Source organism: Branchiostoma lanceolatum, chromosome 8 (assembly GCF_035083965.1).
Source record: "Branchiostoma lanceolatum isolate klBraLanc5 chromosome 8, klBraLanc5.hap2, whole genome shotgun sequence".
In the NCBI taxonomy this organism is placed as follows: Eukaryota; Metazoa; Chordata; class Leptocardii; order Amphioxiformes; family Branchiostomatidae; genus Branchiostoma; species Branchiostoma lanceolatum.
The window spans coordinates 4719691-4736715 of NC_089729.1; the positions used below are offsets into that span (position 1 = coordinate 4719691).

Sequence of the window (17025 nt, forward strand, 5' to 3'; positions counted from 1 at the left end):
TTATTTTGTCTTTAAAATCATCCCACTTCTGTGTCACGGACATATCCTCGGTTCGTTTGTTAAAGTTCGTTGCATAATCACTTAGGTCACTCTTGATGGCCGGTTCATCAGCTTTAGTTCGAATGTACACTTTTCTCTTGGGTTTCCTGTTTTGTTTGGGTGCAAGGTTGACATCCACCAATACCATGTCGTGGTCACTTATTCCAGGAACTACTGTGGTCTTTTCGATTATGTTTGGGTTATTAACTAAGACCAGGTCCAAAAGATTACCATTCCTAGTGGGCTCTTGAACTGTTTGGAATAAGCCATGGTTATCCACTAAGTGCAGTAGCTTCTGTGCCTGTCCTGAATTGCTCTGAGTGTTATCTGTAGTGCTAGCATCCCAATTTATACCAGGTGTGTTAAAGTCTCCAAGGATGATCACGTTGTCAGAGTTAATTTTAGGTCCCATCTTACTTATGGACTTGTCCAGTTCATCCAGGCTATTGCCCTGGTCCGATGGGGGTCTATAGTATGTACCAATCATTAGTGGTTTCTTTCCTGCTAGTTGAGTCTGTGTCCAAATGATCTCACAGTCTGTGTCTAGATCTGGCCTGTGTGTGACAATCAAATCATCCCTGTTAACCTGGAATACACCACCTCCAGGGCCAGTCTGTCTATCTTTACGGTGAGCTATGTAGTTGTCAGGGAATATCTCACTGCTTGCTATGTCTTGATTGAGCCATGACTCTGTGCCTGCTATTATATCTGGTTTGTACGTGTCAATTACAGTCGCCAGTTCGGCTTTTTTGTTTCGAATACTCTGGCAGTTTACCAGTAAGAGTTTACCATTGGTCTTTTTGAAACCACGACCCCTCATATTGGGGTTACCCTGCTTAGATCTAAGTGGAGTGGATGTAGCAACCGGGGAGTCATCTGTCAAGCTTGCACTAGAGCTCAGTGTATCAAATGAGTTTACTGAATGAAAAGTATCATCAGTTATGTCAAACATAGCTGATGCAAAGTTTGGTATGCCACAGTCACAGCAAATCCACGAGTATGATTGGTGTGTTTCTAATGCAGTATACACCTGGGAACATAGCTCAATGCAGTCTTTATGGTACCATTTATCGCAGCCGTCACAACAAATTGCAGTATGGGTATGTTGTACAGCTTTGTTACAGCTCCCGCAGGGAAACTTTGGCGGTCTAGGCCCAGGATTTATCTCGACATCTCCACTTAGAAGCAAAATCATAATCAATGATAACTTTGTACTATCATTGTGCATCATCATTTTCTTGTGACCGAAATGAGTCCCATTCACCCCACTGTGCTTAATCATAAAGGCAAACGTAGCCCAGTCAGAGGTGCAGTCAGTTCTGAAGTCACATGTGACATGTACGTCCTTTATCTCGTGTTTGTCTATTGGCTGTGCTCCTGGCTGAGCCTTGCCAAGCATCAGACAAAGGGCCAGGAAAATGCAAGTGTAATGGAGTTCCATTTTGTTATTGAAAAATTATCACCCACACAGATGTATGCCACACAGGTTTCTACCACACTAGCTGTACCAACACAACAGGTTTACACCACACAGGTTTACACCACACAGGTTGTACCAACACAACAGGTTTACACCACACTGATTTCCGCCACACTGGCTGTACCAACACAACAGGTTTACACTACACAGGTTCCCGCCACACTGGCTGTACCACCACCTGTTTACTTTACACATGTATCCGCCACACTGGCTGTACCACCACCTGTTTACTTTACACAGGTTACCGCCTCACTGGCTGTACCACCACCTGTTTACTTTACACAGGTATCCGCCACACTGGCTGTACCACCACCTGTTTACTTTACACAGGTCTCCGCCTTACTGGCTGTATCACCACCTGTTTACTTTACACAGGTCTCCGCCTCACTGGCTGTATCACCACCTGTTTACTTTACACAGGTCTCCGCCTCACTGGCTGTATCACCACCTGTTTACTTTACACAGGTCTCCGCCTCACTGGCTGTATCACCACCTGTTTACTTTACACAGGTATCCGCCTCACTGGCTGTATCACCACCTGTTTACTTTACACAGGTATCCGCCTCACTGGCTGTATCACCACCTGTTTACTTTACACAGGTCTCCGCCTCACTGGCTGTACCACCACCGGTTTACAATACACAGATTTCCACCACGCAGGTTTCCGCCACACAGGCTACACCACACAGGTATCCGCCAAACTGGCTATACCACCACACAGGTTTACAGTACACAGATTTACACCACACAGGTTTAACGTTACACCACACCGGGTTACACTACACAGAATCTACCATATACCGCGGCCGCTGGCACGCAGTTTCCACCAAGCAGTTTTCTACCACACAAGTTTACACCACAAAATCAGAACAAACAACGTATGAAATCCAATTAAGTAGGTAAGCTATCAGAGTAGATGTAATTCGGTACAAATATCGTCCTACAAAACATGTAATCACTCACTCGCCCTCCCCACTCTGCATCAGATTCATATGCAAATGACTACAGTTGGCCGGGACGCGCCGCCGACATGTTTGAATTCATTCAGAATCCACAAATATAGGTGCAAAAAATTGATAACAACTATCTGTACGTGATATATAAGTTGTCCAAGTTCCCTGGCAGACCATATAATAATGATACGTCTTCAAATGGAATTCGTACCTAAAGTTGCCCTCCCTACTTTAGAGTCGTCGCCCTCCCCACATTTACGTGTCGGTCAGTCACATAATTCTATTTCTTTTGCACAGAATAGACATGTATAGACAAGTACAGATATTGAATTACTTTTTTTCCCGACTCATTTCTGGTAGTATGTTCATTTATTTATTTCTGTTTTTCTTTTATACAGGGTAGGCGCGCTCAGTGCTTAACACACTGCTTTACAGGCGTGCCCTTAGGCCACACCAATTTGATTTCTTGGTTGACAGATTTTTATTTTCCAAAAAAAAAAAACAATTTTAGAAAAAAAAAATCATGAAAACAGAAGGCTGGCCCAGCCTTCTGTTTTCATGAATCTTTTTTTCTAAATTCTTTTTTTTTGGAAAATAAAAATCCATTAACCAATAAATTAAATTGGTATGGCCTTATACTAACCTTGTTACAGAGTCCTCCATAGCTGCTAAGTCCACACCTTCCTTCTGTTGATAGTCAGTCATAAGTCTCCGCACATGGTCACCACAGTCTACCATTGAGCCAGTAGGCTCCTCAAACACACTGATGTAATATGCTTCAAACACAATCTCCCCTTCTGATAGTTCTGTGTCAACATTCAAACTCAATAATTTTGATAGGGAAGAAGTTGTTATATCATCTTTTGGTAGATCTTCCATCACCACATTTTCTACTTTCTCCATATCGGCAGTTCCTTCCTCAAGTTCGATTTCGTCAATTATATTATCTTTGTCACTAAAACCAGTTTGTTCTGCAGAATCGGATATATCAAGATTCTGAAACTCTTCCGTGCAGACAGATTCTGTTGTCACATTGTCTTCTTTTTGATTTGGCTTCTCTATTGTGGTAGCAAGTGTTGTCATGGCAACAGGATCCTCTTCTTCCTCATCACCCCAGTCATCTGCATCATCACACCAGTCTGTAGTTGTCATAGAAACCTGTGATATGATTGTACATGTAAATATATTTTTGAGGTGATTTATGAATGTAATATTTTGCCTATTCAGTGTTTTTTCACTTTTAAAGTTTAGCACTAAGATAAGTGTAAGAAGCATTATCTTCATTACAAAATGTCAAATTACTTACCATCTCTGTCTCTTCATGTTGGGAACTCTGGTCTTCACTTGAAATTTGTAACCTGACGGCAAACCAACTGTGAGTGTGATAAAAAAACCATAAGAAATGAAGATACTAGTAGTTGAGCTGTTGGTTTCAATTTACTCCCCTAAATATTCATACTACAATTCCTTAACAATCATTAGGTGCTCTTAGTCTTATTAGATTTCCAGTGGGAGGTCAGTTCAAAGAAATAACACTGACTGGAAAATAACAGCATTCCAGCTTACAAGCCACCTTCCTGACCTACATATAGTTCTATTAGGTAACTACTGTAAATAGCAACAATTTGTAAATGCCTTCAAGTTCGCTGGGATTTAATTTCATGGTAGGGAGAAAATGTAGTGTTCCCGGTGTTCTTTAGTCCACAGTTAAAACAAGGTGGTAGGTGGGTAGAAGACAGAAGGAGAATTTTCACTGTGGTTATAAGTTCATGGTGAAGAGATTACCACAAACATTAAACCACCACAAGAATTTCTACATTTACAGTATTGAACCCAGTATGCACCCAGTACAGTACATCAGTATATCATCATCATCATCATCATCATCATCTTGCATACCCCCATATAACCCCGCAAGGGGCAAAGTGTGGGGGGGGGAGGTCCCAGGCTAAGGCGGGCAGGCCTCCAGCCTGGCACGGTAAGACTCAACTGTGGGACCCGTCACAACCGTGCCAGGCAGAGCATTCCACTGTGCACGTGGAGTGGTGCGTGGAAAAAATGAATGCTTGTATGAATAGAGTGTTTGAAATTTGAGATGGTGACTCCCCCGGGTGCGCCCCTGAGCTGGCTTCAGTAGACTGTCTGTGTTTATACATGTAGTGATATGATTATCAACTAGTTTTTAGAAAAAGGTGAGGCGGGCGTTCCTCCTCCTTTCGGAGAGAACAGTACTACTAGGTTACCTTTCTGACGTATTCCAGCAGGGCTTCCTACAGCAGGCAAAGAGATAGAGTGTCCTGTGGTAGGGAGACCCATCCAGGGGACAGTAGACCTGTACAACAAGCGCCAGTCTGCAGCCACACAGGGCACACGGGGGCAGCTCGGGGAACGTTGGGAGGGGGGCACAGCCCTAAGGGCGGACAAAATATGTCGAAGATTGGGAGATTTGACATGGAGAACTGAGACAGCCTCCTAATTACGCATGTGCAGAGTACCAGAGATCTGAAGCACCAGAGAGATCCTACACAAGACAGCACCTTGACATGAACGCACCAAGTGACAATGTCTAGCGGACAACAACAACAACAGAATATATCAACATATTGTGGTAATTATTATAAAACTAAAATGTGAACAACGTAGTATCATATCTATGTAATATCTTAAAAAATACAGTGAGACCTAGTGTATGCACAACACACATGATGTTAATCAATATCAATACACAAACATCGCTACTAGTACATTATTATGTCGTAGGCCTGTTGAAATATGATGCAAGTGTGGGAGGGGGGCAAAATGTGCGGAATACGATCTAGCTGTTGCTTGTCAATGTACGTAAAACTGCAGAGATGCTCGGAAATGGTAAGAGTAAGACGTCCATACCGGCTTCCCTCCAACTCTGTTCGTATATAAGGAGGAACAGTCCCGCTCATCGCGTATCGGCTCATCCAACACGCCCAGCAGTGTTACGCGCCGAAATGAGTCCTTCGAACCCTCCATACAATCAGTCGTAGTACAGTCACGATACGTTGAATCAGGCTGGTTTATGTGTCCCTGTGATCTCAACACGTCTGACAACCTCGTGTAGGTCAGTTGAGAATTCAAAAAGTATTTGAACACGAAATTTGTTCCTTCAAAGTTGACCTTCTAAGTACTCATTTTGGCGAGGTTTTACGGTCTGCATGGGGGTTTCCAGACGACCGATGTATATCATGATCCAGTCTACTTCCGGGTCAAAGGAAGCACCCAAAGCCAAACAAACAGAACACCAAGCACATTCAGCCGAGTGATCGCCGATATTGTACCTTCAGTTTGGAGATCCGTATGTGAATTTTGTATATGTCAACAAAGGTTAACTCATTACCAAAATGAAACCTACTTCAAATCGAGTCATTCTAATCGCGAAACTAATGTTAACTAACACTATAAGGAAAGTTTGGCCGAAATAAATATGAAGCGTAGAACTCACTAGAAGCATATATAAACATATAAAAGATTTACCATTATGTATTTTGACCAGAATCCTTGAGATAAAGGACTTTGAGTGAGTTTTTGACCCCCATTCTTTTGTATTCTCCCTCTAATAGCGTTACATGTTATTCAAAACTTATAATCCAGATCACCAAATCATTGTCCTTGACACTTGATGGATCATCATAGACATAGGTAGCAATTGAGGTATCCCAAGGGCGTGTAATTCTGTCCTTCCAGTAATATGAGTGTGCCCTAATCGTAAGTGTGTGTCACTCTGGGACGGTAACAACCATGTGTAGCCTTGATAAAGTAGAAAATGAATCGTGTACTGTGCCTTCTATGATGACCTAAGGGTGTGTCATTTTAATGACACAAGAGAAACTCAGCTATACCAATTGTGTCTCATTCCAATGACATCGGAAGAAACTAAGCTATACTAAGGGAGTGTCATTCCAATGACATATTGGGAAACTAAGCTGTGCCATAGGTGTGTCATTCCAATAATGTAGGCAAAAAAATCAGATACTAGTATAACACGGGTGCGTCATTCCAATGACATAGGCAAAAACTCAGCTATACCAAGGGCGTGTCATTCCAATGACATAGGGGAAGTCCGGCTATACCAAGGGTGTGTCATTCGAATGACTTAGGGGCATATCCAGTTATACCAAGGTTCTTTCATTCCAATGACATATGGGGAAATCTCAGCTGTGTCATGGGTGCGTCATTCCAATGATAAGGCAAAGACTCCGATGGTGTGTCATTCCGATGACATCGGGGGTAATCCAGCTATACTAAGGATGTGTTATTCCGATGACAAGGGGAAACTCAGCTATACCAAGGGTGTGTCATTCTCATGGCATAGGGGGAAATCCAGCTAACCAAGGATGTGTCATTCCAATGACATAGGGGGAAATCCAGCTAACCAAGGGTGTGTCATTGCAATGACATAGGTGAAAACTCAGCTATAACAAGGGAATGTCATTCCAATGACATAGGGAAGAACTCAGCTTTGCCAAGGGTGTGTCATTCCAATGACTTAGGGGGAAAATCGGCTGTGCCAAGGGTGTGCTTTCCAATGACATAGGTGAAAACTCAGCTATAACAAGGGAATGACATTCCAATGACATAGGGAAGAACTCAGCTTTGCCAAGGGTGTGTCATTCCAATGACTTAGGGGGAAACTTAGCTATACCAAGGGTGTGTCATTCTCATGACATAGGGGGAAATCCAGCTAACCAAGGGTCTGTCATTCTCATGACATAGGGGGAAACTCAGCTGTGCCAAGGGTGCGTCATTCCAATGACATAGGCAAGAACTTAGCTTTGCCAGGGGTGTGTCATTCCAATGACATAGGGGGAAACTCAGCTGTGCCAAGGGTGAACTTTCCAAAGACATATGTGGAAACTCGGCTATAACAAGCAAAAGTGTGTGTCGTTCCAATGACATAGGCGGAAATCCAGCTATAACAAGGGTGTGTTCTTCCAAGGGTGTATCAGGAGTCTATGCTGCAATCTAAGAGATTAAACGGCTAGTATTACTACAGGTACCGTTGCGCTGCTTAAGTATATAGGGACTTCACCTGTCGTCATTTTGCGACGCCGCTCAAAGGCAGAAACATAATACAAATCTCGTTTGTGTCACGACACAGAGAATGACATACTCTCATGAAAGCTTGGTCTTCACCTGTCATTAGTATTGGACTGACACGACCTGAGGAATGACAAACCCTTGATATAGCTGAGTTTCTCCCTATGTCGATGGAATGACTTGCTTACTTGCTTGCTTATGTCGAGACTGGACGGTCTCGAGTCGTGATGGCAGTCCATGTGGTTCTATCCCTCATCGCTTGGAGCAGACTATCAACTTCAAGGCCAGTGTCTTTCTTCAGGGTGTCAATGTATGTTGCTGCGGGTCTTCCAGGCCTCCTTTTCCCATGCCTGGGAGTCCAGAGAACCAGGTCAGCCACTTCTTCTTTGCTTCTGAGGCAGTGTCCAGCGAACTTTAACCTCCTTGTCCTGATCTTGTCAGACAGTTTTGGTAGTCCAGCATACAGGTCCTTGTTGGTAATGTGTTGTGACCAGTGGATGTTTAGTGCTGATCTCATGAGCCTTGTGTAGCATCCATCCAGCTGCTTTTCTAGCTTGGAAGTGATTGTCCACGCCTCACATCCATACAAGAGGACTGCTTCAACCGTCGAGAGGAAAAGCCTCACTTTCAGCTTGCGAGAGAGGTTTGATCTCCAAACCTTCTTCAGCTTGTTACAAGCCTGCCAGGCTGCTGCTTTTCTTGCTGCTATGTCCTTTTCTGTGCTTTCCATCCTAGATCCCAGGTACTTAAAGTCCTTTACCTCCTCCAAGGCAGTACCATCGCTTGTCTTGAGATGGAATGACACACCCTTGGTATTGTTGATTTTCCACGTATGTCATTAGAATGACCACTTCATGATTTCTCCGTATGCAATTGGAATGACAAAGCACCCTTCTGATAGCTCAGTTTCCCCCTATATTATTGGAATGACACACCCTTGGTATAGTTGAGTTTCCCCCTATGTCTTTGAAATGACACACCCTTCTGATAGTTCAGTTTCTCCCGATGTCATAGAATTATGACACATCCTTGGTGTAGCTTCATTTCCCAATGCGTTAATAAGAGTCTTACGACGCGAAATCTTCATGAAATTTAGTTTTTATTAAATGGTGTCTTTTTTGCCATAGTGAATTGTTCTTGCCGTTGCAAGTTGTGCTTTTTTTTGTGCCAGTGGGTGCTTGTTTGGTTCTCATATGTGGTTTTCTTGGAAACCAGTTCCCTACCAATGTCATTCTATAACCCTCAATGGTATGACCACCACCTGTCGTGCCCCTGGAGAAGTGACCCAGGTTTGCTACTAACGTGACGGGTGTGACCCAGTTTTGCTACTAACATGCCTAGAATGGAGGTATAGATTTTCTTCATTACTTCTGCAAATTCAGTCCCAATTTGCATAATTTGCACTTCAGTGTGTACGTCAATGTCCAACCTACCTGCGTACCAAATAACATGAAAATCTGTTGTACCTTTTGTTGAGTTATTCTCCTTAGAAGATCTACCATTATGTATTTTGACCAGAATCGTTGAGAAACTTAACGTTACATCTAATCTAAAACTTGTAATCCAGATCACCAAGTCATTGTCCTTGACACAACATTGGCAAAAACCAAGGCTGTGTCATTACAATGACATAGGAGAAAACTCAGCTATACAAAGAGTTTGTCATTCCAATGACATAAGGGGAACTCGGCTATATCATTACAATGACATAGGGGAAAACTCAGCTATACAAAGGGTGTGTCATTTCAATGACATAGGGGAAATCCAGCTATGCCAAGGGTGTGTCATTCCAATGATATAGGCAAAGACTCAGCTATACCAAGGGTGTGTCATTGCAATGACATAGGGAGAAACTTAGCTGTGCCATGTGTGTGCCACTCCGATGATATAGGGGAAACTCGGCTATAGCAAGTGTGAGTCATTCCAATTATTTAGGGGGAAACTCAGCAATACCAAATGTTTGTCATTCTGATGACATAGGCGAAACTCAGCTTTAACAAGGGTATGTCATCACAATGGCATAGGGGGAATCTGATCTATCATCTGAACGTTGTGCAAGAAATCTATGCTTTTATCTAAGAGATTTAACGGTCACTACGGCCATTGACGGTCCTCTTTTGGGAGTTCCTATGATAACTGAGTAAGCCGTCTTTAATCCGGTAGCCAAGTTTAAAGGAAATGCGATGTTTTATATTTGAGATATAAAAAAGCGACTTCACCATATTCTGGCACAGGGCGAGATGGCCTGGCATATATGCTGCTGCACATAGCTTTCCAGGTAAATTCCTACGTGCTACGTGCACCGTCATTTTGAGTAAGCTGAGTACCAGCATTCTTAGCCTTTGTCCGCTCCCCAAGTTTTTTTGGTCGGTAGCAGAGCTTGGAGAGCGGACGAAAGCTGAAAAGGCTGATACACAGACTACATTAGGAGCGCTTTTCCCTCTAAAACCTGGTGAAAGGGGAGTTTTCTCAACGCGTTAACGTAACAGTCACCTAATATTCTAATCTATCTGTGCTGTCAAAGTCGTCAGTAGCTGTGCTATACCGTTGCGCTGTACATATAGGGCCTTCACCTGTCGTCATTTTGCGACGCCGCTAAAAAGCAGAAAAATACACATACACAGAAAATGACATACCCTCAGGATAGCTTAGTCTCTTTAAAATTGGACTGACACGACCCGAGGAATGACACACCCTTGTGATAGCCGAGTTTCCCCCTATGTCACTGTAATGACAAATCCCTGGTACACTTGATTTCCCCCCTATTTCAATGGAATGACACACCCTTGGTAGTGTTGATTTTCCACCTTTGAAATGACACACTTCATGATTTATCCGTATGCTATTGGAATGACACAGCACCCTTCTGATAACTCAGTTTCCCCCTATGTTATTGGAATGACACACCTTTGTAATAGCTGAGTTTCCGCCTATGCCACTGGAATGACACACCCTTGGAATACAAACATTTCACCGATCGGAATGGCACAGCCTCAGGATACCTAAATTCCACACAGTGTCATGGAATGACAAACCCTTGGAAGCACTGAATTTCACCCTGTGTCATTAAAATGACATTGGATTCACACAGCCTTGGAGTACTGTAGATAAATTGGATTGTGACTGGAAAATGGCAAGAATTTCACCCATATACAAATCCGAGAGCACTTTATGAACAGTGGTGGTCAGCTCATGGCCCACCAAAGAATTAAAAAAACACCACAGCACAGGTACAGCCGTTTAGAAGGTAGTGGAGGACATCAAGTTGACATGCAGTACCCGTAAGAGCGTGCACGGCCGTCCTTTTCCTCGATCTGAGAAATGCATTTGACACTGTTCATTCGGTAATCTCGAGAAGTGATTATGAGGAAGCTGTATCTGAGGAGATGAGAAGGGCAGCTAACTGGTTTACAGAAATTAAGTTATCATACTGAATGACATCCGGACAAATCAATCTACGGTTTTTGGTCTGCCTCAGAAATTGCGACATATGGGAAAGACTGTTTCTATAACATATGGAGTATGGAGTAAGCAACTTCGAACGGATAGACTCCTTCACGTACATCGGCGTTACTCTTGACTCTACTGTGTGGAACTCATATCAAGAAGATTACAAAGAAGCTCCTTGCTGGCCTTTAAGCATAATGCCGTGCCAAAGTGAAACCGTTTGTGCATGATATGCCCATACATGGACAATTGTATCACTGCTTGGTTGCCAACGCTGATTAATTACAACATGACTAAATTGCCATAACTGAACAGGTTGCTATACCGAGCAGCAAGGATCATCATCGGCAGAACGCGTACCTAACTGTTACCGATAGCCTGATAGTGGAGGCGGGTTTCGAGCCACTGAATGCACGTGGAAAGGAACACGCTAGTAACTATTTTAAGGCAATATGTTGAAGGCACGAAAGTAGCTATAGCCTGAAAAAGAGGACCAGAGACTTGAGTGCACATGTGTTCGCTGGTAAAGTAAATGAAATGAAAAATTCTAAAAACATTCCTGCCTTATTGGAAAGAAACACCCTTGGAGCACACTATGTCTTTGGAATGACACACAGTTGGAACTTCTAAATTGCACCTTCTGTCATTGGAAAGCCCTTGGAACAGCTGAATTTAACCCTATGTCATTCAAACGACACATGAATACATGAATTTCACCATGTGTCATTGGAATAAAACACCCTCATCACACCTATATTTCACCCTGTGTCATTCGACTGACACAGCCTTGGAATACCTTGTTTTCACCCTATATCATTGGAATGATACACCAATGGCACGGCTATGTTTCTCCCTATGACATTGGAATGGCACACTCTTGTTATAGCTGTTTCCCGCCATTGGAATGACACATCCTTGGTTTAGCCGAGGTTCCTCTATGTTATTGAAATGACACACCATTGGTATAGCTGGGTTTCCCCTATGTCATTGGAATGACACACCCTTGGTATAGCTGAGTTCCCCCCTATGTCAATGGAATGACACACCCTGAAAGCTGAGTTTCCAACTGTGTCATCTGTCATTGGAATGACACACACAGAGAAAATTAAGTGGTTTCAATGGTGTCATTCGAATCAACAGAGGTAAAAACAGTAGTCCCAAAGGTGTGTCATTTTAATGGGTAGACACTGGGTAGAATTAAGATATCGAAAGAGAGTGTGCTGCCAATGCCAGTGGGAATCTGAGTCATCTTTTGCCCGCGATGACCGTAGCGCTAATATTGTTTCCATTGCAAACTTAAAACTACCGCGAACACTCCCTTTTCTCCCTACCTGTGAAATTAAATGCATTTAAAGTATATCAGAATAATACAACATATGGATAGATTTATCATCTTCCTCACCTGATGAATGTCAATAACCAATTGGGCAATATCAGAGTCAACTTCAAATGTTTAAAGACCCTGGTATTTGAAACCTGTGTTGGCCAATAAAACGGCCAGAGCCAAATTCTACAATCCTGTGGAGCAACTCCTTTCTCCTCCTGCCACAGACAATTGTGCTTATATGAAGAATGCAATTCCATTTTGTACCTACTGTGAATTTGACAGTGAAAACAATATACATATGTGTGACTCAGATGTTTGTTTTACTGGTCGAGCATTTGACCATTTCCAGCATTCTTTATGCATGTTTATCAGTTATATTCACTCTCACTCACTCACTCACTCACTCACTCACTCACTCACTCACTCACTCACTCACTCACTCACTCACTCAGGTCCTCTTGCTCTAATCTATACAAATATATTTCCTGTAATTTTAGATTATAGTCACTGACTTTTCTCAAAATTCAACTTTAGGCACATAGAAATAACACCAAATTCTTCTTACAAATACTTTTTTATTGCACAATGCTACTGTTACTGACTATTGCATAGACTATATTTTCTGCAAATATCTACTTCCTGCATAGTACAACTTACGGCACATAGGAAATTCTTCATCTTCTTTTCTACATGTACGTACAGGTAGGTTAAAAATGAAATAATTTCTTCATTACACAAAGGGAAAAGGTATTGTAGCCTTCTGCACAGAAGCTTGAGATGGAATCTACAATTTGTATCCAGTCTTCACCACTACACTAAAACTAAAAGATCTATACTAATAATGATGAATCCATGTCTATTTCACAAAGTGATTGAGGAAGGTATTGGAATACAAACTGATGAGTTATGGTAAGAAAGGGACTTATGTAGGAACCTGCGTCACCGGACAAAGGAAGGATGCAAGCATTCTGCAAAATGTTTATATGGCCTTGCTGCACTCACTATATATTCTACATGAACCTACACTCTGTAAACAGTGTACTGTCAGGATTAGAAGATTCTGTGCACAGCAATCCTTGGAGGCACATAGTAGCTGGCATAGATATACAAATTGATCAAGTTCAGAAACCACACACATGATCGAAACCTACACTCATCTTACTATGTACAAGGAAAATCACACGTCAGGTATGTACAGAGCTGGGTAATTTTCATTTAGTATCTAGCAGTAGTGAGATAGAGTAGTATAACTAATAAGCAGCAAAAGGACAATCTAGTATTCTATACACATAATCAAATTCATGTTGTTTTCAAAGAAACGGCATCATCTACTGAGTTCAGCATAGATATGACAATATTCAAAAATTGTGGCTTCCAATACAGACTGTTGGATCCGCATTTTCTCAAATACAGAGTCGCACTTTGCTATATGAGGAGTCTATCATTTTTACAACAGTTAATACAATTCTCTGCAAATACATAAATCGGGACATATCAAATCTATCTACAATGTAATAAAGCAACATGAGAGTAACATATATCAGGTATGAAGACGTAAACATGCAATGAACGGTTGATAGGATTATCAATATCCAGCAGGGCTGGAAATCAACATACTAATATCTGTTTTCATTAATTTCAGAAAGAAGCATAGTCATAAAACATTGATACATTTATGTATTCTGTTCAATTCTGTTGGTTGTTCAAGAAAATACATGCACAAGTATATGATGCACCCTTGTGTTACCCACACGAGACATCAACAGGCAGCTATGGTGACAGGGTATGTAGATGCATCAAGGACAGTGAAAAGGGCCTGAAATGCCCATTCTGAAAATGTATTCAACAACAAAAATTTATTCAGATGGGCATTACAACAATTGCCAGTGTCTCCCTTCCCGAAGAATGTACATGTATTTGTATAAAGGTAAGTTACTAGTATTCAAATGAAAACCTTTGAATCAAAATTGTGCACGGACACACTAGTTGCAGGCTAAAAGTAGTAAAAATTATGTTTCTTCGCATGGATTAACTAACAAATAAAATATATACACACAGATTATTACACAAAATTATGTTTTATATTAAAGTTATATGGTTAGTGAAGCATTCTCAAAAATAAAAACTACACCATGCATATCATCCATGTTAGTGTATTTACAAGTTCAGTGCCTCCTGACCATATAGAATTTAACCAACAATCACCCGAACTTACACATGGCATGGCTGGCTCTACCGAGAATATTTTATCGCCCCCCTCCCCTCCCCAACTAAGGAGCGTGACGTGTTTTTTTTCTCCATAAATGCCGCAAACATAGCAACGAAAAGAATAACAGCATATTATTACTCGTCCTAACACCCAACAGGTGTACATGTGTACGTAGAGATGGTATGATTCCCCATATGTATCGTATCGAAACTCTAACGTTCTAACTAAACGTTCTAACGTTAACGTTACGTTACAGAAATGTTTACACTGTGAACAATGTCTACACAAACCTCTTGTCTTCTTGGACACGCAGCTGGCCAGAAAAAGCATTACTGTCGTCCAAACAGTCCCATATATTTGTGCCAAGTATCCCCGCTAAACTGTCAAGTCGTTTCTATTATGAACCAGTGTGACCCGGAAACAGATGCGCCTCACCCTGTAACCGGGTGCCACGAAACCCCCATGTGGTGCGTATTTCAGCCAAAAAAACAATGGCGGAGACCTCTGAAAATCTTAGTTATGGGCAGACTTTGACGTGGTAACCCGTCAATATAGTAGAAGTCTTAGTTATTTTGTGAACTACACGGGGTTCTCTGGGCCGTCATCGTTACGAGGACATATTATATGGCCTGATTCAACATATTGTGACTGTACTACGACTGATTGTATGGAAGGTTCGAAGGACTCATTTCGGCGCGTAACACCAGCACGGGCGCAGCCATGTTGGTTACCCAGGGTACTTTGCGACCTGACAGGTGCAGACACCTATTGGTGTTAGAGCATCTGGACAGGTGGATACGACTCGGAATGTGGTCCAGGAGGAGATTATCAGAAGAAATTGACAACCGTAGCCCACCCTTAATATGTTTAGTTCAGTATCATAGAATGATAGCTTGATGACTCTTGATCATTTTTAGGTATGTTGTTCTATGGTCCCGGTGGGACAACGTGGTTCTAGACTAGAGTAGCCTCTACCAGACCCCGTCCTATCGCTGGGAACAGGGGTGCCAAAGAATAATGCGCGTAATGGATCGTATGTATTCCGTACGGATCGTATGTTTCTGCGTAATGGATCGTATGTATTCCGTACGGATCGTATGTTTCTAGTAATGGATCATATGTATTCCGCAAAATTTGTATGTATTCCGTAAAATTCGTATGTATTCTTTGGCACCCCTGGGGAAAATAGTAGAAATCGGCCGAGGTAGTCCGCTATACAGGGTAGTCCGCTATACAGTGAAGCTCAATTATCGATAATGGAGCTTCACTGTATAGCGGACTACCCTGTATAGCGGACTACCTCGGCCGATTTCTACTATTTTCCCAGCGATAGGACGGGGCCTGGTAGAGGCTAGTTCTAGAGCTCTTTATGCAAATTTGTTCCAATTTTCAAGTCGCACATGTGACAAGATTAAGTATTTCTCTGTAACGCTATTACCAATAATTTCACCTCTCGTGGCTGGTAAAAATATGCTTCTATCCTTAACACTTGCAAGGATAGCGGTTTGCAAAATTACGTATTACTGTGCCATCATAATCATCAGTAACGTTATCACTTTCTTACTAATAAGGATATGAGAAACGCATACATATGATAGCATCACAACATCGCTCATAAAATATGGCATTACAGTTGTGATTTTTGAATTTGTTTTTACACAGAACAGCATACATGAAACTGTTTTTTCTCATGCAACACATATCATATGTTAACATATAACGTCATTTGCATGTCCGGAAATAACATATGGTCATGTTGTATAAGAGTGAATAGGTCACTAGGCTACCTGAAATAGACATAGCTGGTGCATTTAGATTGTTTCCATTGAATGCACACGTATTGCATCATTGCCCTACTCCGGCATTCTATGCCATTTATGATGTCAAAATCCCAGAAACGAAACGCAGTTGTAACTGTATACATAGGCTCCTAGGTGAGATAATGTTTGTATACTAGTATCATGCAATATTGTTAAAAAATTACTTAGCTTAGACCCCCCTCTCACTGGACCCGCGGCACGCTGAGTAACGTACGGCTCTTTGGCGTATATTCCTCCTACTCTGTAAACGGTCCCCCGAAAGTGCGAAATGGAACGAAATGGAACGAAATGGAACGAAATGGAACGAAATGGAGCGAAATGGAACGAAATGGAACGAAATGGAACGAAATGGAACGAACTAAAACATATGTAACATTATGAAATGAAATACCAGTAGATAGCGAAATATAAGGAACGTTGTAACATTCAGAGTAGACCGGAACAGGAAGTAAAATACATAATATAACGTGTTTTATTTCTTAAATCTATTTGATAATACTAAATACAACGTTTTTGCCGCGTTTTTGTGGCTAGATTCTTCCCTGAAAATGGGGGCGCCGCGTGCAAAGAGCTCGGCCGTTCTTCCTTGATTTTACCAACTATCTGCAAATGAACTGCTGGAAATAGCAGGGAAAACAAGCTAACGGAACTGAGTATCGAAGTTAGGACTAGATACAGAAGTT

At 41.9% G+C, this 17025-nt stretch overlaps 1 protein-coding gene and 1 long non-coding RNA gene across 3 annotated transcripts in view; both read right to left on the minus strand.

Annotated features, from left to right (window-relative positions):
* Positions 1-15262, minus strand: part of LOC136439738 (programmed cell death protein 2-like) — a 21164-nt gene extending 5902 nt beyond the window's left edge. Inside the window, exons 1-5 of one of the 2 annotated variants that reach the window (XM_066435297.1) lie at positions 15227-15262; positions 5359-5436; positions 4716-4882; positions 3779-3845; positions 3116-3630 (exon numbers count right to left, since the gene is read on the minus strand). In XM_066435297.1, the coding sequence (XP_066291394.1) occupies positions 3116-3630; positions 3779-3845; positions 4716-4882; positions 5359-5436; positions 15227-15244 (845 nt within the window). In that variant the 5' untranslated portion in view covers positions 15245-15262. Of the gene's footprint in view, positions 1-3115; positions 3631-3778; positions 3846-4715; positions 4883-5358; positions 6053-15226 lie in introns of those variants that run through there. The other variant, XM_066435296.1, reaches the window with a different exon arrangement.
* LOC136439765 (uncharacterized) lies at positions 12869-15219 on the minus strand. The gene is made up of 2 exons (XR_010756566.1): positions 14813-15219; positions 12869-14143 (listed from the first exon to the last, which is right to left on the minus strand). It is a non-coding gene; the product is annotated as an uncharacterized lncRNA (long non-coding RNA).
* Positions 15263-17025: the final 1763 nt, after the last annotated feature.